The sequence below is a fragment of the Oryx dammah genome, unplaced genomic scaffold (genome assembly GCF_014754425.2).
Source record: "Oryx dammah isolate SB20612 unplaced genomic scaffold, SCBI_Odam_1.1 HiC_scaffold_5, whole genome shotgun sequence".
NCBI lineage: Eukaryota > Metazoa > Chordata > Mammalia > Artiodactyla > Bovidae > Oryx > Oryx dammah.
This window is the reverse complement of record NW_024070189.1, coordinates 70,748,247-70,775,564: the sequence shown is the minus strand read 5'-3', so window position 1 is coordinate 70,775,564 and position 27,318 is coordinate 70,748,247. Positions and strand designations below refer to the sequence as shown.

Sequence of the window (27,318 nt, the reverse complement as noted above, 5' to 3'; positions counted from 1 at the left end):
CGCTGCCAGGAGGGTCCTCCTGATGAATCTGTACTCACTCTACAACTTAGCTCCCCAGGCAGCCTGGTGGTCCAGCCATTTCCAGTGCCTCAGGTAGGACGGGGGCTTCCCTCATCCCAGCACTTGTTGACACTAATGTGCTTGTCCAGTGTTGTTTCTCCACTGGACTGAGCTTTTCCAGGGTAAGAAGCTAACTGCATCATATTTGGCTCCAAGCATTTGCAGAAGTGTTTGCTGAATGAACATATGACTGACTGACTGAACAAGTCCTAAGCTTTGAGGAATCCAGCAAGCGGCTTCTGACGCCAGGACTTGTTTTTCCTCCAATCACTGGCCCCCTCGCTCCCTTATCCCAGTGCCTCCCAAACTCATTCAGACCTTCTCAGAGAAGAGAGCCCTGCCAAGGCCTTTGGCAGCCAGCACTATTCATGCCCGAGAAGTCCTGGGGGTTGGGGGCGAGGGAGTCCTCGGGGGAAAAGAGGTGGCAGAGCTGGGCTCCCCCCACACCCACCTTCTTTTTCAGCTTGTGCCGGGCCCGCTTGGCAGCCCTGGCGCTGTTGGGGACTTTGGGCTCCGTGCTGTTGATGAATTCCAGCAGCTCATCCACATCTCGGTGATCCACGGCAGGCTCCCCAGGGATCCCGCCCAGGGCGCCCCCCTTCATGGGCAGCTCCTCTTTGCGCCTGGTCAGCCTTGAGCGAAGCTTCTCTCGGATCTCGGTATAATTCCGACTCGTCGGGGCAGCGGGTGGCTGGGGGAGGGGAGGTGCTGACGTTACACCCTGGGCCTGGGAAGCCCGGAGCACTCCCACCCACGGGCACCAAGCATGTGGTGAGAAGCAAGACAACTGTTCTTTCTACCACAGCCACAGAGGCCAAATGGCTTCACCCTCAGCCAGGCTCAGAGCCAAGGCAGTGGTGGGCGGAGGAGTGGGAGGTGTGCGCAGCGTTGCGAGCACACTGACTTGGGAGCCAGGAAAGTAGGTTTGAGCCCAGGCTTCGTCACTCGGAAGCTGTATGACCTTGAGCAGGTTCACTGAGTCTTTGTGAGCCTCAATTTTGTCATCTCTAAAATGAGGATAACAACTTCTAGCTCAAAGGTGACCAGCAACATAACTGCTTGAATTTCTTCTGTCCTCAACTGCTCTCCCCTAGCCTGAAGCCTTTTCCTCATAAGTCTCCTTATGAGACTTCTGAACTGCTTTCTCCCTGTCCAGAGACAGCCTGAACTCTGCTATGAGCTTCCTTCCTGGCGCCATCTGTGCTCACGGCCTGTCCCCTGGCTGGCTCCCACACTGGGGACTGAGAGCCTTGGCTTCCACTCTGCCTTTATCACGCACAAGCCTTCACTTCTGTGATTACGCACGTTATGTATACATACTCATCAGAATCATAGCTTTCCTCTGCCACTTTCTTTCTTTTTGCCTAAGGAAAAAAGTCAATCTTAAGAGAAACCATGAGAAGAGCAAAGGTAGCAAACTTGAAAAATCTCTACCTCATCCATATGCTGTGAGGATCTAGCAAGCAGGCGCTGGCGAGGACTCACAGGGTCCAAGCACAATTATTAGCTCCAAGAGCAAGGGGGGGCCCTGGGAAGAGCAAGGTACTCCCCTGGCTCCCCTCGGCTGGCCCCCAGCCTGCTCTGGCCTGGGCAGGCTCACTCACCGCATTGTGGCCGAAGAACTCACAGTAGCAGCAGTCACAGAACTTCCCATCTCGCTGGTGGGTGGAGGATGAGGTGCAGGAGCTACGCTCCGAGCTGCTGTCCTCTTCCTCGCCCAGCCCCTCGTCTGCCTCGCAGGGCTGGGGAAGCTGGCACGTCAGGCCACTGTGGGTAAACTTGTGCCCCTTGCACCCAGGGTCCCTGCTGAATTGGGAGAAAAGACAGGCCCAAAGGTGAGGAAAGGCAGGGCAGGAGCACGCTGTGAGGAGCCTGGGGAGCAGCCCCACCATCATCTTCATCTGCCTCATCCCACAAAGACCAAGGCAGGCAGACAGAATGAGCCTCTTGTAAGAACAAGGCAAACACCCTCACGGTTCCTCAGGGACCCCCACAATGGCACTGTGCTGGAAAGGTTCCCTGTGCTTCCCCTCCCCACGTCTACCATGTGAGCCTTACCTCTATCACACACGATAGTGATGATCTGTTTACCCATCTGTCTTCCAGAGCAGAGTATGGATTCTCTGAAGGTATGGACTATGCCACCTCTAGTTTTAGGTCCCAGGGTGTACCATCACAAGCCTATCCACAGTAAGTGCTCAGGAAGTAGGTGTCTGAACAGATTAGTGGGCTGATGGTTCCTTGGAACATCCAAAGGAGGCCAATGTCCTTTCATTCTCTACGGTTCCCCCCGACCCCGACACTGTGGTTTTGTTTTTGGCCATACCATGTGGCTTCTGGGATCTTAGTTTCCTGAGCAGGGGTTGAACCCGGGCCCCTGACAGTGGAAGTGGCAGTGGACCATGCTCAAAGGTCCTTCTGATTGAGATCGCACCACTGCACAGAGCTGCCTTAGCCATGGTGTCTCGAGGTTAGGAAAGCAAATGTGCCTTGTGGGCCATATTTTGAGCTACTGTTTGTGCCAGGTATTGTATACAGCAAATCATTTCTAACAATCCCCCAAACCCTGCAAAACAGGTTTTGCCATCCCCACGCTGCAACAGAAGAGACCAAGGCTCAGGGTGCTTTACCGTTTTGCCCAAAGAGCAGCTAGGACTCACCCTCCCACTGCACTGCTCTGCTCTGCCTCTGGATTTCAGAAAGCATCTTGTAATATGGACTAATTTCCCGGGGTAAGGAAGAGACAGGTATGAAAGGTCCCAGAATTCGTGCTAGAAGAGTCAGAGTCCTGGGCTGGCCATCAGCAGTGGGAGTGCTCCAGGGCTGAAGCCAAAGGGAGCCAGGAAGAAGGGTGGGGCAAGGAGCAGCCAAGGAGGTTCTCTGGGGCAGGAATCATTATCAAAGTACTTGGAGGACTTTCCTGGTGGCCCAGTGGTTAAGACTTCACACTTCCACTGCAGGGGGCATGGATTCAATCCCAGGTTGGGAACTAATATCCTGCATAACGAGTGGTGCAAAATAAAAAGGTGCTCAGAGAAGCTTAACCCCAACTGACCATTATTCATCTACTATACTAGCACAGTTAAAAATTCCTAGTGCTTTAATACTGGTGGTTACATCAATTTGGAGACCCATTTGGAAAGCAATTTTTCAATATGTATTAAGAGCCTTTCTCAATAAAATAAAAGCAAAAAAATCCCTCACAGCCTTTAAACTGATAACTTTTTTCACCGAGAGATCTATTCCAAGGAGAAAAATCCAAAAGAGTGAAGAGCTTTAGGCAAAGACATCGTTAAGAGACATTATTTATAATGTTAAGATGCTGGGATGACCTAAATGTTCAGCAACTGGAGAACAGCAAAGAATTTCCCAGCCTTTAAAGCTGAGGTTCAGAAGCCATGTGGGAACCTAACAGCGCTAAGTAAAACCGGACGACGAGAAACCACACAGACACCACTACCAGACGGGAAAGCTACTCAAGAGAAAACTGCTACGAGTGCTGTATCGGGGTGATGGGATTTTAGAGCGGGCAAACAGAAACACATCATCAACACACATCTGAGTTATAAAAAGCCAGATCTTCTCCAAAGAATTGTACCTTTCAAATATATACTAAAGCAAACTTTCTCAGTACTTAAAGAGTTAATTCTAGGAATCTACTTTAAGGACAGAACTCCTGACATTTGGGTGCAAGGATGCTTATTACAGTCTACAAAAAAAATCTACAAATGCCTGAATATCCAGGAACAGGGTAATGATAAATTATGCCACAGTTGTACAATAAAACATGTGGCCACTGAAAAAGTTTTTGAAGAATTTTAACTAGGAGATGATGATGGTATAATGTTAAAAAGTAACCATACAAAAATAATACAAAATGTGACCTCATTTTGTTATGGATATATAGAAATGTGAAAAAAAGAATATATATTGTGGTGTTAAAGTTTATCTTTAGGTTGCCAGGAATTTTCTTCTCTCATGTATTTAAAATTTTGACATTTATAAATTTCCCAAGTTAAAACAAGCAAACATATTTCTCTCATATCTGGAAAACTATAGAAAAAACATAAACAGAGTATACCCTTTAACTTCCACCCCAAAGTTTTCCCCAAACTCTTAAGTTCAAGTTGTCAGGGAGTTTGCTCTTTGTGCCACTCACCTGTGAGTGCTAGGGAGCTGCTGAGAGCTGGGTGGTGGGAGGAGGGGCCCGCTGCAGTGCCCACTGCAGTGCCCACTACAGGGGTGGCTGCAACCCGAGAATGGAGGAGGCATCTTCAGGAGCGGCATGCTGGTGGAGGGAAGGTGGGGGCTCTGACATGGCCCTGGGGTGTGGGGGGCAGCAGCCACAGCAACAGGGCATTCTGCCACAGCAACAGGGCATTCTGAAACCTGGGCAGGGAAATGCACTGCTGGGGTGGTGGGCAGCAGGTGCGAGTGGGGTGGTGAGCCAAAGGATCCGGGGTGAGATGGGATCAGCGGCGCTGGCTGGGGGTGGTGGCCGGTGGGGCTGTTAGGTGGAGCAGTGAGGTCTGAGTGCCGGTGGTGCTCCGAGATGGGGAAAACCTCACCTGTGGGCGGATGGGGGAGAGAGGTGTCAGAGCGGGAGCCCAGATCCTGGGAAGGAGGCCCAAGGGCTCACTGCTGCAGCAGCCTGCTTACTGTGGCCAGAGGCAACATGCCTGGGCACAGTCTCTCAGCATGGTAGACCCATGAGCTTTTGGAAAAGCCAAGCGGTGCCTTGGGCTGGAGAGATTTCTCTGCAGGCAGCAGCTGGACAGGCTGAAGATGGCCAGGCCTGAGGGAGAAGGCACCAGGAAGGCCAGTCCCACGCAAGGTCATAAAACCTCTGCTGGGCATAAACAGGGGTTGTATGTTCTATCTTTGAGTGCTTCTCTAGGACCTGTCTGACAAGGCTCTGCTTCTGGGCCACGTGCATCAAGGCAGCCAGGATATGCCAGACTTTCGGGTGGCCCCAAATTTCAGAGGACAAGTGGGAAAGCGCTTTGATGACTCTCTCTGGCTCATGCACCAGAATAACTGCAATTATGTATCGCTCCACTCACAATTCTGGGGGTAGCACCCCTTTGAAGAACTAGGTCCTCCATTTAAAAGTAGACAGTAATTCATATTTACAAAGTACAGCAATAACTCAAGATTTTTTCTTTGGGTTGCTAAGCATTATCCCAGGGTCTAAAAAAGGCTTACACAGCTGCATAACTGGCTAATAATCAAAGCAGCTCACACTGCCAATCTTGTGTGGACGGAAGTGCGGTGCTTTTATAAAAGCACCCAACCCTTGGATGGAAAAGAGGAGACACTCAGGCCCTCCATGCTGCTGCAGCAGTCAGGTGACTTAATTCCTTAAAGGCCCTTGCAGACTTCACTTTCTCTTCAGCCAGTGCTTACCAGGTCCCCTCTTGGATCCAATGGGAACAGTTATTAGAGCCAATGCCAGCAGTATTTTTCAAGTTCAGAGTCTTGGGGAAACGATTCCTACCAAGATAGTCAAGGGCTAGATTCCCTACTTGGCTTCCACCAGAACAGCTCCACTTTTATTTAATAACCGATCTGATTTGTTTGAACAAAATGGTTAGGAAAACACAACTCTCTCCATTTATGGAGAGAGGTCTCTTCTAAGCTTGGAGACTCACCAGGGATTGTAGGAGGGCTCCCGAGCGAGCCACCTGGCATGGCCCCACTGGAGTGCGGGGCGTTCCAGAGGCCCGAGAGCTTATGTGCTGACAGGAACGAACTAGGATCCCAGTCCCCTGAGTTCCCATGGCAGGAGGAGGACGAGGAAGAGGACGACGAAGAGGAGGACGAAGAGGAATGAGAATCACCCCCACAAGACTGTGATTTGCAGGATGTGTGTGACAAGGAGATCTGGGGAAGAAAAAGGCTCATGGTAAAACAGTAAACATCAGGGCTGGCCCTCTGCTGCCTTGGCTTCCCCAGGGGCACCTCCCACCAACTGTGGGAATGGCCCAGTTCCCACAACTCCAGATGCAAGGGCAAACATGGGCCAGGCCTTTGCCAAGAGGGGCTGCGGTGCTCCCCGTGAAGAGAAGTATGTGGATGTGATGAGTAGTGGCAGAGACTGCCTGTCAGCTGTGGCCTTTGGGGAGTCCTGAGAGCTGCCAAGGAGAGGAAAAAGGTCTTTAAGCCAGGAGTCCTGAAGCTGAACTGATTCTGGGTTACAGAGAGGGACTGAGGGGAATGAAAAATGAGTAGTCTGACCTCTGTGATTCAGGAGATGGCAGTTAGATGGCTCCCGGGCATCTTGGAAGCCTTCTAACAGAGGTATTGCAGACCCTCACACTGACCTTTGCCTTCCATGCCATACTGGTTGGTTTTTGAGCTGCCACAGAGCTGAAGGCAGCACAGTCACAGGGAGGGTCAGGATCTCGATCTACCAGTGCCTCCAAGCCGGCCATCACACGGTGCACTGTCCTTGGGGGCTGGTGGGCTGCCTGAAACCTCTCTTTTCTTCCCCCAAATGTGGGCCACAAGCTGCTAATGCTGTATGGGTGCAGCCTCTTTGGCACCTGGGCGGAGGTGCTGCCTGAGGACAGCCACTTGAGCACAAGGCAGCCACAGCTCAACAGCCTGACTCCTCTGGGCAGGCAGCACTCCTGCATTCGGGGACCCCTTCTCAGCGGTTACCTACCGCCACTGCATGTTCTCGACCTGTCTGCCTTTCATCTTCCTCCATGCTCTTTCGGCAACTCTGGCAGACCCACAGAGGCATCTCGCCTAGGAGATTCTTGACGAGCTTTGGCATGAAGTCAGGGGGCAGCTTCTCACCCTGCAACACCAGTCCGTTCTGGGAAGGGCCTTCTTCCCAGCCTTTGCGTTCCCGGTGACACAGCAGGCAGCAAGTCTGCACAGACTGGCTGGTGGTAGGGGGAACCTGTCCAACAGACAGAAACAGGGTTTCCCAGAAGGGGAAAGGCTCTGCTTAGAAACAATATTAACAATACTGATGACATCACTTATTATGTGCCAGGCACTGGGTTAGGCACTTTATTTACCCAATTTTAGCCCTTGTAAACAGCTCTGCAAACTGTATTATTCTCATCTTTTTTTTTTTTTTTTTTTAAAGAAGAAACATTTCAAGAAGTCAAATAAGTTGCCCAAGGTTATAGAGTTAGTGAGTGGTTGAACCCTATAGGATTTGAACCCCAGTGAGGCTGACTCCAAAGCTCATGCTCAAATGCCCTAGTGCCCCAACGTCTCCGGATCTTGAAGGTTAATGAGTTGGCCCTTCCTGCTGTGGCATGTCTGGGAGAGGTCACAATTCTTGGGCTGTCTGTGAAGTCTACAGACCAATTCTCACCTGAAAGGAAAAAAAATGCTTTCAGTTAACGCAGTTTGGGAGACCATGTGGGTTTCCCAAAGAGCTGCACAATTCCGTTAGGATCACAGGAGCATTCTGGAGGAACCAGTCAAAGAGTATCAACTCAGCTGAAAACCGAGCTGGAGGGTAAGGCAGACCCAGGGGCTTCTGAGTGGCAGGGAGGTGTGGTGAAAAACCCCTGGGCTTTAGGTGTCAGACTGACATGAATTCTAATCCCTCCCTGACCACAAATGAGCTGGGTGACCTTGAGCAAGTTATTCAACTTCTGATTTCCTACCTACTGTGCAGAGTTGTTATGAGGGGGGTGCATAAACAAGGAAAGTGCCTAGCCCTGTGCATGTCCATAGTACAGTCCCAGTATACAGTCATTATTATTATTATTTTTCCCTTTTCCTTCCAGGACAAACCTGACCTAGAAATGTAAGTCTACAGGTTTTCTGTCACACTGAGGGATAGTGACCTGAGAGACTGATTGTGTCTAATGACCCCATTAATGGCTTTCCTCTATCCTGCAACTTTGCACTGTAGTCCCTTCTCACTCTGACAGTCATGTCACTTTCTTTGGCCAACGAATGTTGGCAATCATGCTGCCAGCATGAGCTTGAAAAGTGTGTGTGCATTTCTACGTGCTCCCTTGCATGGCTGGACTTGCTTGCTCCTGCACCTCTGCCTTGCCACGTAAGCATGACCAGGCTAGCTGCTGGAGGGATGTGAGACCTGTGGGGAAAGCTGAGTCTTCCCAGCTGACTGGCCAGTAGATCAGATACATGAGTATAGCTGAGATCAGCCAAGTAGGCCCCAGTCAGCAGAAACACCCAGTCAACTGAGAGACTCATGACAAATAATAAATGGTATTGTTTTAAGCCACTAAGTTTTGGGGTGGTTTGTTGCACATAACAGTTAAGCTTCCAAACTTACCCACCACTAGGCAAGACGTATTTGCAGAGGCCTAAGCAAAGGAATAATACAAGTATCACTTTTATCCTACCAATAAAATAAATGGCATCATCTTTTTCAAATAAAATCACCTTCTCACAATAAGTTGGCATCAGGGTATCCTTCAATTTGTAATGTTACAATTACACTGACCTGGGCCCCTGGCTTCTAGAAGAAGAAATGAAACAAACAGTAGCACCAGAAGCACGTGTGTTTGAGCCTGTGTGTGTGCTCAGTCGCTCAGCCGTGCCGGACTCTCTGCGACCCCGTGGACTGAAGCCCACCAGGCTCCTCTGTCCATGGGATTTTCCAGGCAAGAGTACTGGAGTGGGGTGCCATCTCCTCCTCCAGGGGATCTTCCTGACGCGGGGACTGAATCACGTCTCTTGGGTCTCCTGCATCTCCTCCCTGGCAGCGAGATTCTTTACCACTAGCACCACCAGTTGCATACTGAAACATGTGGGGAACTACAAGGACCTTGGGAACAAATATCAGAGAGAAGGAGAAAGAAATCTTACATATGGAACTCATGTGAGATGCTGCCTAAAGACTGTGCCAAGGGGACAGTTCAGTGAGCAAGTCAGCTGCTTAGTAGCAGCTATAAAAGAAAATTGCATTCTAGAACCCATTTGTGGTGAGTGTCACATGGTAAGGGTGGAAGGCTGACAGAGAAGTTAAGGTAAAGGAGGCCTTTCTGAGACATGCACCCAGGAAACTTTCCATAGCTACAAGATGCCACAGTATTAATAGCTCCAGGAGGAGGAGGTAAGGCCAATGCCCAAGTCCCTTTCCCTGTGAGAAAGAGTAAAGTGACTGTATTTTTTAGGCAAACACCAAGATGTGCAATTTTACTACAATGGAGCTTCATTTTCCAGTGTTAGGTTTGAGTTATTACAGAAGATGAAAATCTTGGGTGAGTAGAATAATTCTTAAAATTTTAAATGTGGCCTGTAAAGTACAGTATATATGGTTTTATACGAACAACCAAGAACGCAAATGTACAATGTAAATGACAATGTGTAGTGTTATTTGCTGTTCTTTTAAAAGTGAAACAATTTTTATAAGGTAAATATTGACCTGTGTGACTGTACTTGATGCTAAAGTACTTGTGGGAGGTGCTGAGGTGTAGAAGAAACAATACTGGCTTTGGCATTCATCCTGGGCCTTCATCACTTACCAGCTGTATAATGTTAGGCAAGTTCTACTTACTCCGTGCTCCCCATCTATAAAATGGGATTACGTTCTGACTTGTAGAGTTGGCTGTGAGCACTGGGATAAAGCACCTAGTCCAGTGCCAGGCATATATGCTACTCAGCATATGGCACTAATTGTGAACATGACGGGAGCAATAGGAAAAAATATTGAAAATCAGGACTAGGGTTGAAAACATAGAATATACAGTCACTGTATTTTATGAGAATGCAAGAGTCTCTCATATGTAATGAACTGAAGGTGACATTCAGGCATCTTAACCTCTGTCCTCACTCCACTATGTAATTCCTTAAGTTCCCCAAATACTCCTTGTGCTCTTCTACGTCACACCTTTGCTAAAGGGGATCCTCTGCCTAAACCCTTCCTCCTCCCCTTACCAATAGGTAGATGAGCAGGGCTTAAATAAAGCCCAATCTAGATCCAATCTCACTCAAGCTTTCCTAGAGATTCCCTCTTACAATTTACCTCTCTTTCCCATTTCCATACCCCCGCAGCACATTGGGCCTTGGTGACAAGATTTGTGCCTTCTACTTAACTTATTTACCTGTATCTTCTGTCCCTTCTACTACGTTGTGCTCCTAGAGGGCAAGTACCAGGTCTGATTCTTGTCTGGATCCCTCATGGTACCGCACAGGGCATAGGCTCAGCTGGGCATATAGTGGCTAAGTCAGATTTGTTAAGTATCCTCATGGCAATACAGCTGGCAGGCAGTTTGGTGAGACATGCTTGAAATTGTTGTTTCCCATAGTAAAAGGCTGTCTTCCCACCCTGGACCTCCAACCAAATGGTTCCAATCTCAAGTGTGGAAGGTGGAAGATTGTTGGAAGATTGTATCCCTCAGGGATTACAAGACTGCTTATTCATGGAAATAATGTGACTTTCCCTAGAGCTGATATGGTACATATGATAAATAAGATTAGCCATCAAAGGGAGTGAATTTACAGGGCAGGCTGTCTTTCTAGTTAAAAGAAGAAACACAAGGCCTGGGAAGCTAATTAAGTACAAACTGAAGCAGAGATGATACCACCTATGTTGCATAAGGTTGCCCAGAGGATTAAGTGACATTAGAGATGCAAAGCACTTAGCTCAAAGGATCTATACAGGAGGTGTTCAATCTATTATCTAGGCTCCTGGGCTGGTCTTTTTTTTTTCCGGTCTGTTCTTAGTAAACTGGAAACTAGTTTATCTACTGTCCTGAGTTTGGTATATTAGATTTTCTTTCTAGGCCCAGGAAGTTTTCGGGGGTCACCCTCAAAGTTGTCTTAACTCTAAGCCTTGGTGCCTGTCTCTGGGTAAAATTCCCAGTGGAGCCTGTGGACTGTTCTCTCTGACATTTTCATCTCTATTTTAACTGCCAGAGGGTGTTGAGAACCCCAAGCCCTGGAGTTATTATATACAGTTAATACAGTCAAATTTTTGCTTTGGCAGAAAAGCTCTTGGTTTACAGTTCCCTTTGACTGCAATCTCCTGCCACTTTCCAAATTCTTGGAAATTGTGACCTTGTATGCCCTGTAGTCAATTCAAGCTTTCAACTAGCTGCTCTCAAGCTGTACTTTTTAGCAGCTAGCACAATTTTACAGTAATCTCACATGAAGAACATGGTCAATATCTGTTTATCAAATGATGAAAATTCCAACCATGTTTCTTCATCAGAAAGGCTGTTGGAAAAAAAAAAAAAAAGAAAGGCTGTTGGAACTGATTCTTCAACCCAGCGACCCTGGGCAACAGCTAATTATTCCTTCTTACCTCAGGTTAAATTCAGAGCCTCTCCAGATTCCAGTCTAGCCTTAGGTAAAAGATGGAGGAGCGAAAGGAAAGGTTCTAGGAGTTCTCTAGATTTGGGATCTGCTAAAAAAGCTCCAAGATAATTCTGCTTCATTCTCTGGGCAAACACCCAATCTCTGGACGTGTGGAGTTACTCACATCGGGTATCTGTGCTATAGGCATATCCCCAGAGCTCTCAGGGAGCCAGGACCCTAGCCTGCGGCCACTCCCAGCCCAGGGGGCTGGCATGCACACCCATGAAAACTAGTACCTGTGCCCTCATCTGACCAGGCCCAAGACTTTTCTGTTTTTGTCTGAGAAGCATTATGCTAGGACTTCCTAGTTTTTCCTGGGAAAAAAGAGATAAAGTCAAACGAAGGGAAAGCCAATTTTTCACGGAGCATTTTTACTACAAAGAATGACTAACTGACAAACTATGGTTATTCAAAGTTGGGTACTGGCAGACATTTTCTCAGAAAATGAACAAAACAAGCCTATCACCCCCAAGGAAAACTATTCTGTTTCTGTGGTCAATGATAAAAATTCAAGTTTTAGGTGAAAATTAGAATTTTGAAAAAGCTGCATCCACAACCATGAGCTTGACAGCTTCCCAATACTTAAAAGACTTTATGATGAAATTGATAGTGATATTAACAAATGCTATTTTTTGATATTATAAAATGAAACAGGAAAACATCTGGAAGATCTATATAACTCAGTGAACCTATTTTTCCAAATGATCAAAGCATGATGCCACAGAGTCATGCACTGGTATAAAGTCCACCCAAAGTGTTAGATGAACCAACAGATTTTAACATAAATGAGTATAAAGACTTTATTGATATGTTCTCAGATTCCATATTGTGAAGAATAATACCAACAATCATCTGAAAAGGCTATCAAAATACCTTTCTCTTTTCCAACTATGTATCTGTGTGAAGTTAAATTTTTTAAAAAACATAATTCCATCAAAATAATCTACTGCCAACAGACTGAATACAAAAGCACACGTGTGTGCATGCTCAGCTGTGTCCGACTCTGCGGTCCCATGGACTGTAGCCCACCCGGCTTTGCTGGCCATGCAACTGTCCAGGCAAGAAATACTGGAGTGGGTTGCTGTTTCCTTCTCCAGGGGATCTTCCTGATCCAGGGATTGAACCCACATCCCTTGTGTCTCCTGCATTAGCAAGCGGATTCTTTACCACGGGCACCACCTAGGAAGCCCCAGAAGCATGTAAGAGAATCTAAACTTTTCCTATTAAGATACACATAAATTTGCAAAAGTGAAAACAAGACCATTTTTCTCACTTTTTGGGAAAATTGTTATCTCTAGTTTTAAAATTGTTATTTATGTTAATATGATAGCTCTAATACTGTTATTCTGAAACGAGTGACCAGATATTTTTAAACTTTCTCAACTTTAATACTTCCTTTGGTAAATTTCAATAGTTTAACCAACAAAAGCTCTTCTGGGTCCTCAAAAATTTTTAGAAATGTAAAAGGTTCCCAAGACCAAACCCTTTGAGAACAGCTGATGTAAAGTATCTAACAGTGCCTGTCAGCCAGTGGGTGTGCTGTAAGCAATAGTGATTATTAACAATTATATAGCAGTTCATGGTATGTCTGAAGAGCTGTTTGGGGTCATGAGAAAATTTTGCCCCACAGCCTTTCTGGCCACAGTGTGGGAATTACATGTCACTAGGCCAGGTGGCTATCAAGGACTGCTCTTGAAGCTGGATCTAATTTCCAAAACCAAACCTGCTCTCATTTCTTTCATGGGTTCCTTTTATTCCCAAGAGTTAGTATATGTTTATAGAGGATTCCCCCAAGACACAGTGCTGTATCTACCCAGGAGCCCTGTGACAGTTTCTAAACTCTATTCAGAAATGGCCCAACTCCAAAAGCCTCCTTATCACCGAGGCAGGCAGAAGACAACAGTTAAAAGTCCCTTCCAAAAGCAGAGAAAGTGACTAGTTCCCCAGGCCAGTCACTGCCATTCACTCTTCCATTCATTCCCTCATTCAACAGACATTCTCAAAGCCTCTACCTGGTGCCAACCATTGTGCTAGGTGCTGGGAAACAAGAGTTCCTGCCTTAGGAACACATGCGTAAAAACAGGCAGGTTCATGCACAGGGTTGTCTATGCCCCCAAACTCACAGGATGCCTCATATTTATTTTGGATAATCAGGCAGGAACACATATTAAAATAATATACAATTATAATCAGTAAACAAAATAATAAATATAAATTAAAAACAACCAATTAGGACACTGGGATTCTCTCTTTAAGGTTAAGCTTGTAATGTGCCTTCTCACATATCTGTCCAGTTTGAAGATTTCTTTCCTTTACCTCCTCATCCCTACCTTGGTTGCTTTTCATCTCTAGGCTCCTTTCTGGTGGAGTTCACTACTCTCACTATGATACCCTTGGCCCGTGGCATTCATAATGTGGCCCCAGCTGATCTCTCCATATTCCATTTCCATGCTTAACACCCTGAGCCATAGGTTGTATTTGTACTACTCCTCAGATACACCGTGCCCCATCAAACCTCAGCTCTGCTCCTCAGGAAATTCCTACTCATCTCCTAAGATCTTGGTCAAAGGTGGATGAAGCTTTTGCTGGACCAGGCTAAATAGAATTCTTTTAGTATAGCGTCTATCGCATTGTGCCATAGACACATATCCTCTGCCCACTCCCAAACCCCTGTAGAATGGGAGCTCTTTGGGGGCAGGGAGTGGACCCTGGCCATTTAAATGAGTCCAGGAACTAGGCTTGGCTTGGGCCTGGCACATAGCAGGCATTCACTGAATAAATAAATGATGTTTAAGCCATCTGGCTTATGTCTCAGCTGCTCTACACAAAGGAAAGGAACTAAAACACAGCCCAACTAGCCCAACATACTATGCTGAAAAGGCATGGCTGCGTCACTCCAGGTCACTAACGGGAAGGCATCAGTGCTAAGAATCTCAGACCATTCTAATGCTGGCCCTCAGAGGTGTAGTTAATTCTTAGGGAGCCAATACAACCACACCTCCGTGCCCTGAGCTTTCACTCAAACTCCCACTCAGGCTGTTGGCTCAGGTCCTTCCAGGAAACAGGACAGTAGTTTCACAACATAAAGTCAGTTTGTGGAGAATTCTCTCTGGCTGTACAGGCTGAGTCAAGGATAGAGCAGCGAGTTTCTCTAACCCCAGTGGCCCTCTACCTGTGAAGGCTAGTTCACCTGTTGAACCTGTTTCCTGGGTACAATCAGTTATGGGAAGGCCTAAACTCCTGCTTATTTGCCTGGAATCTCAGGTAAACCTTATTACCGACTACTCTGTAATGGCAACAGAGTTCTCATGGGTGGAAGAGAATGACCTTTGAAGACAGACTGTTGAGTTCAAATCCAAGTTTGCCATTTTCAGTATGATCTTGGATTATTACTGAATTTCTTTGAGCCTCAATTTCCTCATTTATGAAATGAGAATAAAACCATACTTCACAGAATCGTGAGGACAGAAGGAAATAAATTATGTAAAGTACCTGGCCTGGGCCTGGCACACAGTAGGTGCTCAATACCCGTTAGTTTCTTTCCTCTTCTGTCCTGGAAGAAATGACAGGGAAACTTACTAAGTGAGACTTGCCCAATCCAAAGTTATTACTTGAAGCACAGGACAGAAGACTAGACAGATGACCTTCAAGGTCTCTTTAACCCCCCCAGTTCATGTTCTCTGGCTACAACTTCGTAACAAGAACCTTCATTATTTCTAGGCCCTTCTTTCTGCCTGAATTTCTCTATATCTATTCACTTCAGAATGGCGGGAGAAACCACAAAGGGAGCTGGATAGCGACGAGTCTTGGGGAGGGAATTAAGGAGAGGTGGCCTATAGGACAGCACCATGCTCATCCATCTTGCACTTGGAAGGATGAGAATGGGAACATGGGCACAGAACTGAAAGGTGCAAACACAGGGTCCTTCCGAGGACCCAAGCATTCTTCTCCTCAGTTCTTTTCTGCTCTGCACATTCCACCACGAAGAACCATGAACCACTCCTTTCTACAATATTCATTCCCTTTCCCCAATTCATCTTCACTCACACTGTCCTCTTTGCCTCTTCCTATTGAGGCTCAGTTTGGGTATTACATTCTCCTAAGTCTACAGGCAAAATAAACTGTGCTTTGCTCTGTGTTAGGGGATGCCCTAACACTTTTTTTACATGTCTCCTGAACAGAGGTTATCCACGTATACCCCGATTGTCAAAATCTGTCTTCTCCATAGCACTGTGAGCTTTTCAAGGGCAGGGCCTGTATCCCATGAGTCACTGCATTCCAATTGTTCAGCAGAGATGGCAGCACATGTTTTGATACACAAAGAAAGATTAGCAGTTGGAGAATATGGACAAATGGCGAACTGGAAAAAGTTTGCTTTTTTTTCTTTTAAAAACTAAGGTGGCTGCTTCTGCTTAGGGAAAAGCTCTCTCTTTCCCCAGGAAGCTTCATTCTTTAAAGAAGACTTTAGGCCTCCACAGAGATCCCCATGGCACCCTCAGTTAAACAGTTCCCAGACCCAGCCACACATCAGAAATCATCTGAGGCAATTTAAGAACAGGTTCCTGGGCTCCAAACCTAAAGACTCTAGGGCTGGGATAGGGTCTAGCAAAGCACAGGGGATCTGATCATTAGTTAGGTTGGGGTGCGAGAGAGGCAGAATCAAGCAATCTCAGTTGCTTCTTCTACTGAAAATTACTTCCTCCCACACTCTCATTCACTTTCCCACATCTTTGTTTGATTCCTCATAGCCTATAGATTAAAGCTCAAACCTACTAAACTTTCCAGTCAGACTTCTCACCACTCTCCATGAGTTGGGCAGTTCTGGACTCTGGGTCTTTGTCTACGCTGCCTGCTTTGCCTCACCTTCTCTGGAGGACCTTCTACTTGACCTTGAAGTCTGAGCTCCAAGAAGCCTTTACTAGGCTATCACATCTGTGCATCCTCAAAACAAAGCACTATAATAATCATAGCTACTACATGTGTTCAGTGCTCAACATTCAGTGCCTGGTGAATCCTAGTCTGAGTCCAGTATCACTGTCATTTTATACACAGAAAACCAAACAAAAGGCTGAAGCACTTCTAAAGGTGTGTACCAGGATGTAGAATTTGACTCAACTTAGAGGAAGTGATGCTCCTTTAGCTTAAATGTAATTATTACATATATGTTCTTTAGACCATGAGCCCCTGTGGGCAGAGACCATGTCTGATTCACTTCTATATTACCAGCTAGCCCAGGACCCAGCACAGACCAGGAGTCTATTAGTGTTGGTAGAATAAATGAACAGCAGGTTAGGTGAGGGGAACGCTGGGCATAGTGCATGTGTGATGGGCCTGAATGAATGAGTGACTGCCAGCCTGGCCTAGCAGTGCAGGCAGTAAGAATAAGGTGCCAGAAACCTAACGTTTCTTTTATAATAGTTTAACAGCCACTCATTGAACACATAAGAACCATGTGCAATAAATACTCCAGAAATGAATTAAGAACATAGCCCAAGCCCACAAAATTCTAGGCTTAGTAAGTGAAGGTGTTAGGATATGAATAGTACATCTAACAATATTACACTTAATAGTTCTGGGAAATTTTAAGGAAATTTAAAATTTTAGGAAGTTTTAATCTTCAAAGGTCTTCTGGCATTTCTACATGGTGAAGCTCTACTGGTTTACAAAGGAGCAGAGGTGACAGGGATCTCTACTCAGCATTATCTCCTACCTGCATTTAGAATGGCCAGGTGGGCAGTGATTTTAAGGGGGAGTCTCAGGACACAGGGGTTATCTCACTCATCTGTGTGCTCTGAATAAAGGCCTTGGCACAGAGGTTAATACTTGGATTAAATATAATGAGATGATTTTAACAAAGATACTGACTGTCATCTGCTCCTGTCCCATGAGGGAGTAGGTTTAACTCTGAGCAGTGGTGGAGCTATGTCTCTAGACTTCCTTTAAACTAGGCTGGGCAAAGTCCCACGGGAAGCTGTAGAGGAGAGATGGAAGGACAGGATGCACTCAACCCCTACCAACGCCAGTTTATAGTCTAGCAAGTCTCCTGGGGGTTTACTGAGTGAGTGTGCACCTGGACTGCAAGCTGAGTGGCCCAAGAGAACTAGAAACAGCCAGCGGGGCCGGCAGGTGAGAACACTCAGGCTTTGGATGGCCAAATGGCTCCTGCCATGTGCCACATCCAATCCAGCCCTGGCATGAGCAGCACTAGATGCTATGTGGGCTGCTCCACATTCTCTTGTGAAGCTGCCGAAGAGTCTTAAAGACAGGAAGAAACACGCCTAGAGTAACAAGGCTAGGAGACTGAGCAGGAAGCTCACCCCAAGTCTGTAAGACTAAATACTATGTCTCTCTGCCTCCTTCAACTGCTTTGTAATTTGTTTTTCCCCTCTTCACTAAGAAGGCTATAACTGTTTTAGTCTTCTCATGGGGGAAAAAAAACAAACAAGGATTTGGGTTTTCAGTGAATGTATCAATGTTGTTTAGGGGCCTAAACAATTAGAAGAAAGGGCTTTTGGGATTCCAATTAAGTTCAAGGTCCTTCATTTAAATGCATACAAGTTACAAAAATAAGCAAAGGAGATTGGATGGAACCAGAGAAGCCTATGAGCCTTAACTCAGAGAAAGCAATGCTCTTCTAGCCTTACCATGACTGCTATATACATGTTCTCTAGACCAAATGAGCCCCTTGTGAGGAGGGTCCACAGCTGATTCACTTCTGTATACCAGCTAGCCCAGGGCCTGGCACAGATCAGGTATCCTTCATATGATGAAGAGGGCAGACACTTCCCAGAGACTGCAGATGACTAACTTCTGGAAACGTGGACCTAGCAGTACCAGATTTTTAGCAGCACCAGATTTTTAGCAGCAGATGGCACAAATCCAGTTTTGTGGGAAATTGATTTTTAAAAATACTGGCTCAAATGAAAACAAAAAAACAAAACATGTGATTTGGGGCATTAAACCCTGTGTGTAGACTGAAAGTGATCCCATTCTCCAGCTTCGGCTTCAGTGTGGCATTCGACACTGACTTTCACCTTACTTACCCACTCTAAGTGCTTAAGACAGGGCACTAAGTGGTGGTCCTCTCAGAGGTCCTCGCCAAAGGTATGCCTGCGGGCAGAGCAAGGACTGATCCCAATTCTTTCAGCCGGTACTTTTCACCAAGGCACAAAGGCCTGCTTCTGGCACCCAGAACCCCATTCCCCAGCAAAAACGGGGCTCAATCAGAAGTTTGTTCATTTGTTTCACCTATTACAGCTAGAGTTAAAAAAAAAAAAAAAAGTCTTGCTAAATATCCCACAGTACACAAGAAGGTACTTTATGGGGCGGTGGTAGGTGTACCTATAGTAGGAGTTTTTTGGGTAAATGTTTAGTTTCTCTGAATTTCCATTTCTTCATCTGAAAAATGGGATTAACAGTATTTATATCTTCATTCATTAGAATTTATCAATCACCAGGCTTAGTGGTACAATAGTGACTGACATGGTTCCTACACTCTCAAGAGTTTACAAAGCAAAAGCAGACTAGTAATTATATCAATGGTTAACTCATCACATTCGTGCTAAATGCTGAGAACACAGGGGTGGTGGGAAGGTATGTAAAATGCTTAGCGTGAATAAATGAATTAACTGAAAGGTCAAGTAGTGGAGTAGGTAGGAATCTATCATGTTAAAACTGCGATCTAAATAAAAACTGAATGGTTATGCCATCAACCAAACTTTCTGGCCATGAATACTATAGGCTGGTTAAGTGGCAGGGGACCCTGAATGGTAAACAAGAGAAGACAACAGCTCCCTGACTCTCCCTTCCCTACCTTCCTCTTCTGGATAACAGCACTCCCAGGGGTCCAGAGAAGGCTAGAGGGGGAAACAGCTTGAGGGTGCGAAGTTAGACTAGGCAAGGGTGGGGTCCAACTTGAGTTCTCAACTTGAGGAGTCTTTTGGAAACAGTCTCAGCCCAGGCTAGGAGATGGGGGTGAAGAGGGGGCTTATTACATTCAGTAAGTGGTGACATCTTCATTAATTAAAAATCTTACTATGATCTAAGACACAAAGGAGACAGTATAAAAACTGGGTTACAGTAACTTCGGGTTCTCAACGGATTCATTCTCTCTCATTCACCTAATTATTCCTACTCTGTGTCAGCAAGGCCCAAGGCTAGGAGTGGAGGGCTGGGGACAGAGGCATGATTTGTGCCCCTGCGGAGTTCACAGTTCAGCGGGGGGAACAGACACATCAACAGACTATGTCATTGCAGAACAGGGAGTGCTACCAGAAGAGAGCATGGGGGGCTGTGGGACAGAGGGGGCACCTCACACAGCTGGGGAGGTCAGGAAAGGCTTTCTGGGAATGGTACCCCAAACAGCATCCCCACTCACATGCACAATTCCAGAGATTCTACTAGAAGGCTGTCAAGAGCCATGCCTTCTGGCTGCACCAGCCTCCCAGAGTCCCCTGCTGCCCGATGCAGTGTCTGCAGAGCCAAACGCATCTTCTGCCACGCCTCATCCTCATCCGGGGCTGCATCCGACCCTCCAAGACTCCTGCAGGAGCCTGCCTTCCTCGGCAGACTCATCCAAAAAACCAACTCAAAACTCTTTTGTCAGAGCAAGCTTAGGGCGAGCCACCCAGCCCCAGGTGCCACAACCCTCCCAGAGCAACTGTGGCTCATGCCACCCCAGCTTCGCAGTGAACACTGGCAGGGTACCTCCTATTATCTCCTTTGCTCAAAAGAAAGTGACCTTCTTCCAGATGGCAAGCTGGAAGCCTTGGAGAGTCCTCCTACTGCTCACTTTCAGCAGGATTCGCCAAACCCAGGGATCTGAGGGTTTGGGTGGACTACCTCGTGGGTCGGGGGTATAGTGGGGAGAAAGCAAGCTTTGCTGGGTTTCCAACTCAGTACAGAAGCCCCACCAAATAATTCTAGGCAGCCTGGCTGTCTGCTTCAACTGCTCAGCTGGGCAAGGCGCGGGGCGCGGGGCGGGGGGCGGGGGGGGGCGCTCTGGAGACAGATGCCGGGGGCACAGCTGCTGAGGGAGCAGCTAGGGGAAGGGGTGGAGCTGCTCCCGAGGGGGTGGAGGGAACAGGCTGCAGCCTTCCAGGGCCCAGAGCCCCGACGTGGCCTGTGGGTGGGTGGGGAGCAGGTGGGCCCAGGGAAGGTGAAGGGCACAGAGCTAAGCTGTGGCCTTAAGACTGGCTGTGCGGCCAGAAGGTATCCCGGAGGCGGCGGGAGAGGGCAGGGAGGCTGGTCTCACTCAGAACCGGACGGGCCGTGCCTCGGCTTTGGACCAAAGGGTCCAGGCTCACTCCCGCCTTGGGGGAGAAAGCCTCAGCTCTGGCCCTGAGGGTTAAGGTTCTGGCCCCAGCCGGGAATGGTCCATCCCCAAGCCCGTCCCAGCCCCACTACGGGGAGGTGAAAGAACCCGAGCAGCCAGACTCGCCTCGCTCGCTCCTACCTGGGGGCTAGGCGCCAGCTTGGGCTCGTCCTCCTCCCTGGGGTCGTCGCGGTAGGGCTCCGCCGGCGCCTCCGGGGGCCCTGCACCCGCTCCCGCTTTCAGGCTTGGCGGCGGTGGGGGCTCCGGCGCCTGGGGCTTCTGCGGTCCCGTGGCCCGCGCCCGCTCGCGCCGGCCCGCGCCGCCGCTCGGCCTGCTCCGCCTCCGAGTCATGCTGCTTCTCGCGCCGCTCCCTTGCTCCACTCGCACCGCCACAGCCGCTCCCCACACAGGACAACAGCCAATATGGCGGCGCCCGGCTCCCCCTCCGCCGCTGCCAGCAGGTCAGAGGGCACGCGGAGTCCGCGCCGCCGCACTAGGCCCCGAGGCCGCCTGCGCCATTTTGCATAAGGTCACTACCCGGAGTTCCGCGAGAGAGTAAACCTGGTGAGGAAATGCCCTCCTCATTTCGGGATTCCGGGGATGAGACCTGCGCCAGGAGGGGGTGTGAGCTGTAGTAACCGTGCTGCACGGCCCTGGGCGCTTCAAAACTGGCTGTTAAATGGATGAGTGAATGTTAGTAATATTAGTAATTTCTATAGTGCTCCGCTACTTTCTCAGCCGTGACTTGACTTCTCGTACCTACACTACCTGGCAGGTTCTGTAGCTCCTGTTTTGCAGCGGAGAAAAGGGGGGCTACAGAAGATGAAACGGTTGCTCAGCATCAGCCAGCCAGAACTCATGCGCTTGTGGACAGCCTGAGCTGAATGGGACGAAGGGATTGTTTAGATCCTTATTTTCAGTGTATGGTCCACGGGGAGTCCAGCGTTTGGTGCTTAGGACAGGGAGACTCAGCTCCTCAGTCTGGTGGAAAGAGTGGACACTGAAATACACAATTACAACAAATGTGATAAAGATGAGATGACTGGGGCACATACTAGGTCAGTGTTTCCAAAAAAGTATATGTGTGTGTGGGAGGATTCTGAGTGATACACAACGGAACATTAAAAAAGTGTAATGATTATGTATTTAATTGTTTAAAATGGGATGTGTACTCTTTTGAATATGTGACATGCACGTAGAACAAGTTTTTAAAAAATAGTGTTGAGTGCAGCTTGTCTCATGCGAGGGTCAGTGGTATCCTGAAACCTTATGGTGGTTATATGTAGAGTTGCTGTTGTTCCATCAAGGGCACAATTTTGACATCGGCCCGACTTAGGGAGTAAGGGAGTAAGGGCTAAATGGAAGGCCCTGGAGCTCTCCCTAACTACCGAATGAAAAGATAATACTTCATCTTGTTATAGGGATTAGCACCACCGTCAAAGATTTGAAAGATTCAGGGTGATTCCCACTATATCAACATTAACTCTTCAGTTTGGCCAGAACAGAAGATAGATGGCATTTCCCCCCCATTTATTTATTTTCATTGTGGTAAAATATGTGCAACATAAAACTCACTGTGTTAACCATTTCTAAGTGTACAGTTCATTTGTATTAAATACACTCAAATTGTTGTGCAGTCATCACCACCATCCATCTCCAAAACTCTTTTCTTGCTAAACTGAAACTCTGTACTCATTAAATAAGGTCCCACTCTCCTATCCTTACAGCTCCTGGCAACCAGCATTCTACTTTAAAAAAACACAAAAAAACCTTCCCCTTTTCCCTACACTGCAGCGTCTGGTAACCATTGTTCTACTCTCTTTTTAATGAGTTTAGCTTTTTAAAAGAATATTTATGTATTTATTTGGCTGTGCTGGGTCTTTGCTGCTGTGCAAGCCTCGCGTTGCAGTGGCTTCTCCTGTCCCGGAGCAGCGGCTCTTTGGCACACAGCCTTCAGTAGTTGCAGCTCCTGGACTCTAGAGCACAGGCTCAATCGTGGCGCACGGGCTTAGTTGCTCTGAGGCATGTGAGATCTGCCTTAGCAGGCAGATTCTTTACCACTGAGCCACCAGGGAAGCCCTATGAATTTAGATTTTTTAAAAAAAAAAGTATTCCACATGTAAGTGAGATCATGCAGTGTTTGTCTTTTTGTGACTGGCTTGTTTCATTTAAAATGCCTTCCAAATTTCATACATGTGCAAATGACACAATTCTCTTCTTTTTTTAAGGCCAAATAATATTCTTTTATATTTATTATATATACTTTTTGTATATCCTTATATATATACTCATATATATATGGTATATACTTACATGTTCCTTTATATATATACAGATATCTGTCTGTCTATATCACATTTTCTTTATCCATTCATACTTCAACAGAGAAGATAGATGGTCTTAAAAAATGATCAAGCATTATGATAAACTCATTCTGGTAGGGAACCCAACTGAGGGACTTTTTCAGAGTGGTCATTCTTGGAGCAGACCAGCACAGTTGTTGGCCCACAATGATAGGTCAGGTCAGTGCTTTTTATACTATACCAAAGCTCGGGAATAGTTTGTATTCCTCTAGCAGGGGCAGGAATAGACTTTTACTGTCTCGCTTCAGGGGTGTGTCACTGTCTGGATACACTCAGCTTACAGGAATTTTTGACCAGATCACCATTCCAGGGGATATCAGGCTAATATACTATGATACTGATGACAGTTTCCAGATGGAGCTTGAGAACAGGAAGTGGCGGATACCCTAGATGATTTGGTAAGCACACAAATGTGTGCCAGAGGGCAGATAACAAATCCCACAAATACATAGGGGTCTGTCTATTCAGTGAACTTTCAAGGGTTCTGGGGTGTATTGTAATATTCTGCACCAAATAAAGGACAAGTTGCTGAACACCACACTCCTGACCACTAAGAAAGAGGTATACTACTTTGTGGACTTCTTTAGACTTTAGACTTCAGTATAAAATATACGAAATTTAGGTATATTCAGTTCAGTCGCTCAGTCGTGTCCAACTCTTTGCGACCCCATGAATCGCAGCACACCAGGCCTCCCTGTCCATCACCAACTCCTGGAGTTCACTCAAACTCATGTCCATCGAGCAGTGATGCCATCCAGCCATCTCATCCTCTGTCGTCCCCTTCTCCTCCTGCGCTCAATCCCTCCCAGCATCAGAGTCTTTTCCAATGAGTCAACTCTTCGCATGAGGTGGCCAAAGTACTGGAGCTTCAGCTTTAGCATCATTCCTTCCAAAGAAATCTCAGGGCCGATCTCCTTCAGAATGGACTGGTTGGATCTCCTTGCAGTCCAAGGGACTCTCGAGTCTTCTCCAACACCACAGTTCAAAAACATCAATTCTTCGGCGCTCAGCCTTCTTCGCAGTCCAACTCTCACATCCATACATGACCACAGGAAAAACCATAGCCTTGACTAGACGGACCTTAGTCGGCAAAGTAATGTCTCTGCTTTTAAATATGCTATCCAGGTTGGTCATAACTTTTCTTCCAAGGAGTAAGCATCTTTTAATTTCATGGCTGCAGATTATTTTTACCTATTACTGGATCACTTGAAAACTATCAACTTTAGGGGGGACCATACAAGGAGAGATGGTTTTCTTAGTGGATCAGGCTTTAGGGTAGATGGTTCTGCCTTTCGCATTTTATGTTTGGGCATTGGATTTTGGAGCAAAGTTATAACCTCCTGCAACAGTTATTTTCCTTTTGAGAAACATTTGCCTTGCTCCAGGAGTCTGTTGAAATTGGATGCCTGATCATGGCACAGCAGGTGACCACATGACCTGAGCTACTGTGGTATCTGATCTACCTAGATATAGAACCAGGGATGACTAGGCCTCACTCCTTCATGAAGAGGACGTGACATGCATGCCTGGGATCCTGCAGGCCTTAAAGGCACAAGTAGGTTGCCTGAGCAGGTTGTTTCCTCTTCTGCAACTGATGTTCTACTCCAAGAGAGTTGTTTGTGATAGGTTGATTAAGGAAGAAGAACCTAAAGCCTTGTTTATAAGGTGGCTTTGCACATTATGTTGGCTCCTGCTGAAAGTGGAGTGCTAGAGTCTTCTAGTCTTCCTCCGAGAAGGCCTGAGGGATCTAGAAAAGGGAAGTGTGCCCAGAGTCCCCAGAGTGAAGATGCACGGATTCCTGGCCGTTGGTTCATGGTATGGTCTGTTGGTCAGGGACTTGAAAGGAACCAGACTAAAGGCTTAGTGATGAGAAGTTTTGAGGAAGATAAATGTGGATAAACTGCCCAGAATGGCTTCAGAGCCTAGGGTTATTTGTATGCCAGATGAATAGTCACCAAAGGGTCTTACTACAGAAGAACTTCTTAGCAGCTTGGTGGGCAGTTTGGCTCCTTCCCTAGCCATATCAGGACTGGCTTGATGGGTTTATGAGAAAACTGACAGAGTATTACGAAATGCTCCCTCCCTCAGCTGACCTACTCTCAGTGCCGAGCCCAATTTGCAAGCTTTGGGGAACCAGCCTGAGCCCCCAGGCAGAACCTTACTTTGAGGGAACCAGCTTGCTATCTCCTGGCAGGGAGCTTACATTAGACTCTGTATTAGTCAGTGTTGGCTAACTGCTGTAACAACCGACTCCAATATGTCAGGGATTTAATACCATAATAGCTTAGTTCTTGTTCATGTCACAGTCCAAAGCTGGATGAAGGGGACTTTGCGTCAGGCTGTCGTTCAGGGGTCCACTCTCTGTCTTGTGGCTCTGCCCTCATCTAGGTTCTCTTCATTCAATGAGAGGATGGGAAAGAAGGTAGAGCAAGGGTTGCATGGGTTGTTTTTATGAGCAATACCCATTAATGACTATACATCACTTTCACTCATTCTGTTGGGGAGATTGCAGCCACATGGCTCCACCTAACTGTCATCTTTCCCTCCCACTCCTTCCCTCTCCCCAGGCAACCACTGATCTGTCTCTATAAGTGTTTTGCATTTTCATATAGCATGTACTTTGTTTTGTTTGACCTCTTTCCCTCAGCATAATTATTTTGCAAATTATCCATGTGGTAGCGTGTATCCTTCTTAATACTTAAGAAGCTCATTCCTTCTTAATACTAAGTAGTATTCCATTGTATGGAAGTACCGCAGTTTGTTTATTCATTCAACATTGATGAATAGTCATGACAGATCTTTCTCATACATTGAATTAACTTATTATACTGCTCTGAGAACTGAAAGAAAAAAATTTTTCTTCCTTTTTTTTTTTTTTGACTGCACCATATGGCATATGGGAATCTTCCCCAGCCAGGGATCAAACCTGCATCTTTTGCACTGGGAACACAGAGTCTGTAGGGAAACAGCAAATCAGCCGAGATGGTGGTGGTCAGGCTGTCTCACCCCACGCCCTCTCGCTCTTGCCCTGTGTTTTGTAAATCATGATTAGGCAACAGCTGAGATCACTTATAGCACTGCGCATGTGGCTCACAAGGTACTCGGTTGGCCATGAGCTACTTTTGTTCTGTAAGCATACATAAATTCCACCTGAAACAGCCCTTGCAGCTACCTTATGGGTGATTATGGTGGTAAGGCTGTGTTATGGCTGTGTCCACCGGGTCAACCATGAGAAGGGAGAAACAGCATGTCTGCTGCTGCTATGGCTGCTGTGCCAATCTGGAGAGAATAAACATGTCTGCAGTTCCTATGTCTCCTTGAGTTTTCTTCCAGCTTCCCCACTCATGCTTTACCTACCATGGGTTCAACAAACAGTGTACACAGTGAGATTCAGCAAGACAATTGGCATAGTTAGCAGGATCAGCGAGATAGTCTTAACCACTAGACCACCAGGGAAGTCCCAGGAAGAAAATATTTTTAAAGCAAGTATGCAGGATACTAAAATCACATCTTTTGCAACTGCTTAAAGTTTTATATATATATATTTACAGGCTAACTTAAGAATGTGTGAGAGCAGAGCCAGCTTCTTCTGGGTAACCTGCACAGTCACTCAAGACCTCTAATTCAGGAGGGCTCTGAGCTTGGCTTAACAGTCTGCCATTACTTCTTGAATTGCTTCCTATCCCCCGCTTCCCGCCCCCAGCCACATTGCACAGCATGTGGGATCTCAGTTCTCTGACCAGGGATGGATCCTGGGCTACCTGCAGTGGAAGCACAGAGTTGTAAGTAACCACTAGACTACCAGGGAAGTCCTTGGAAATTCCTAATAATGTTTGAGCAAGGGGCTCACATTCTCATTTTGTTCTAGGTACTCCAGTTTATGTAGCTAGTCCTGTGTGAAAGGGTATGTAGTTTTAAAAACTGTTTTTGGGGAGCAGGAAGCAAGCGGAAAGCAAAAGTTTGCAGGCCACTGACCTCAACCATCAAGTCTATAAGAGCTTGGACTTTCGAAACATAAAATCCAGGATGGTTTATATGTTCTCCTACTTTCCACTTTCCAATAAAGTAGTACTTTATTCCTACTTCAAGGCAACTGTTACAGAACCAGCTGCTTGAGTGGAGAGGAGGAAAGGGAAAATGGTAAGGGTGATGCCAAGCAGATTGCCATCTCAGCATAGTGTCCCATCTACACAGGTGAGGTTGGGCCTCATGGGCCTCACAGAGGTGTGTTTCAGGCAGCTCCAGTGCAGTTCCTGAGCCCCATCCAGCTTGCCACCC

General features: G+C 46.8%; 1 protein-coding gene across 10 annotated transcripts in view; it reads right to left on the bottom strand.

The window, feature by feature from the left end:
* The window catches only part of FAM193B (family with sequence similarity 193 member B), a 30,700-nt gene extending 9,641 nt beyond the window's left edge, over positions 1–21,059 (bottom strand). The window contains exons 1-7 of one of the 10 annotated variants that reach the window (XM_040240447.1): positions 19,742–20,803; positions 14,857–14,917; positions 6,728–6,970; positions 5,712–5,943; positions 4,220–4,628; positions 1,665–1,866; positions 512–751 (exon numbers count right to left, since the gene is read on the bottom strand). In XM_040240447.1, the coding sequence (XP_040096381.1) occupies positions 512–751; positions 1,665–1,866; positions 4,220–4,628; positions 5,712–5,943; positions 6,728–6,841 (1,197 nt within the window). In that variant the 5' untranslated portion in view covers positions 6,842–6,970; positions 14,857–14,917; positions 19,742–20,803. The other 9 variants (XM_040240451.1, XM_040240443.1, XM_040240442.1 and 6 more) reach the window with 9 other exon arrangements.
* Between the last annotated feature and the right edge of the window lie 6,259 nt (positions 21,060–27,318).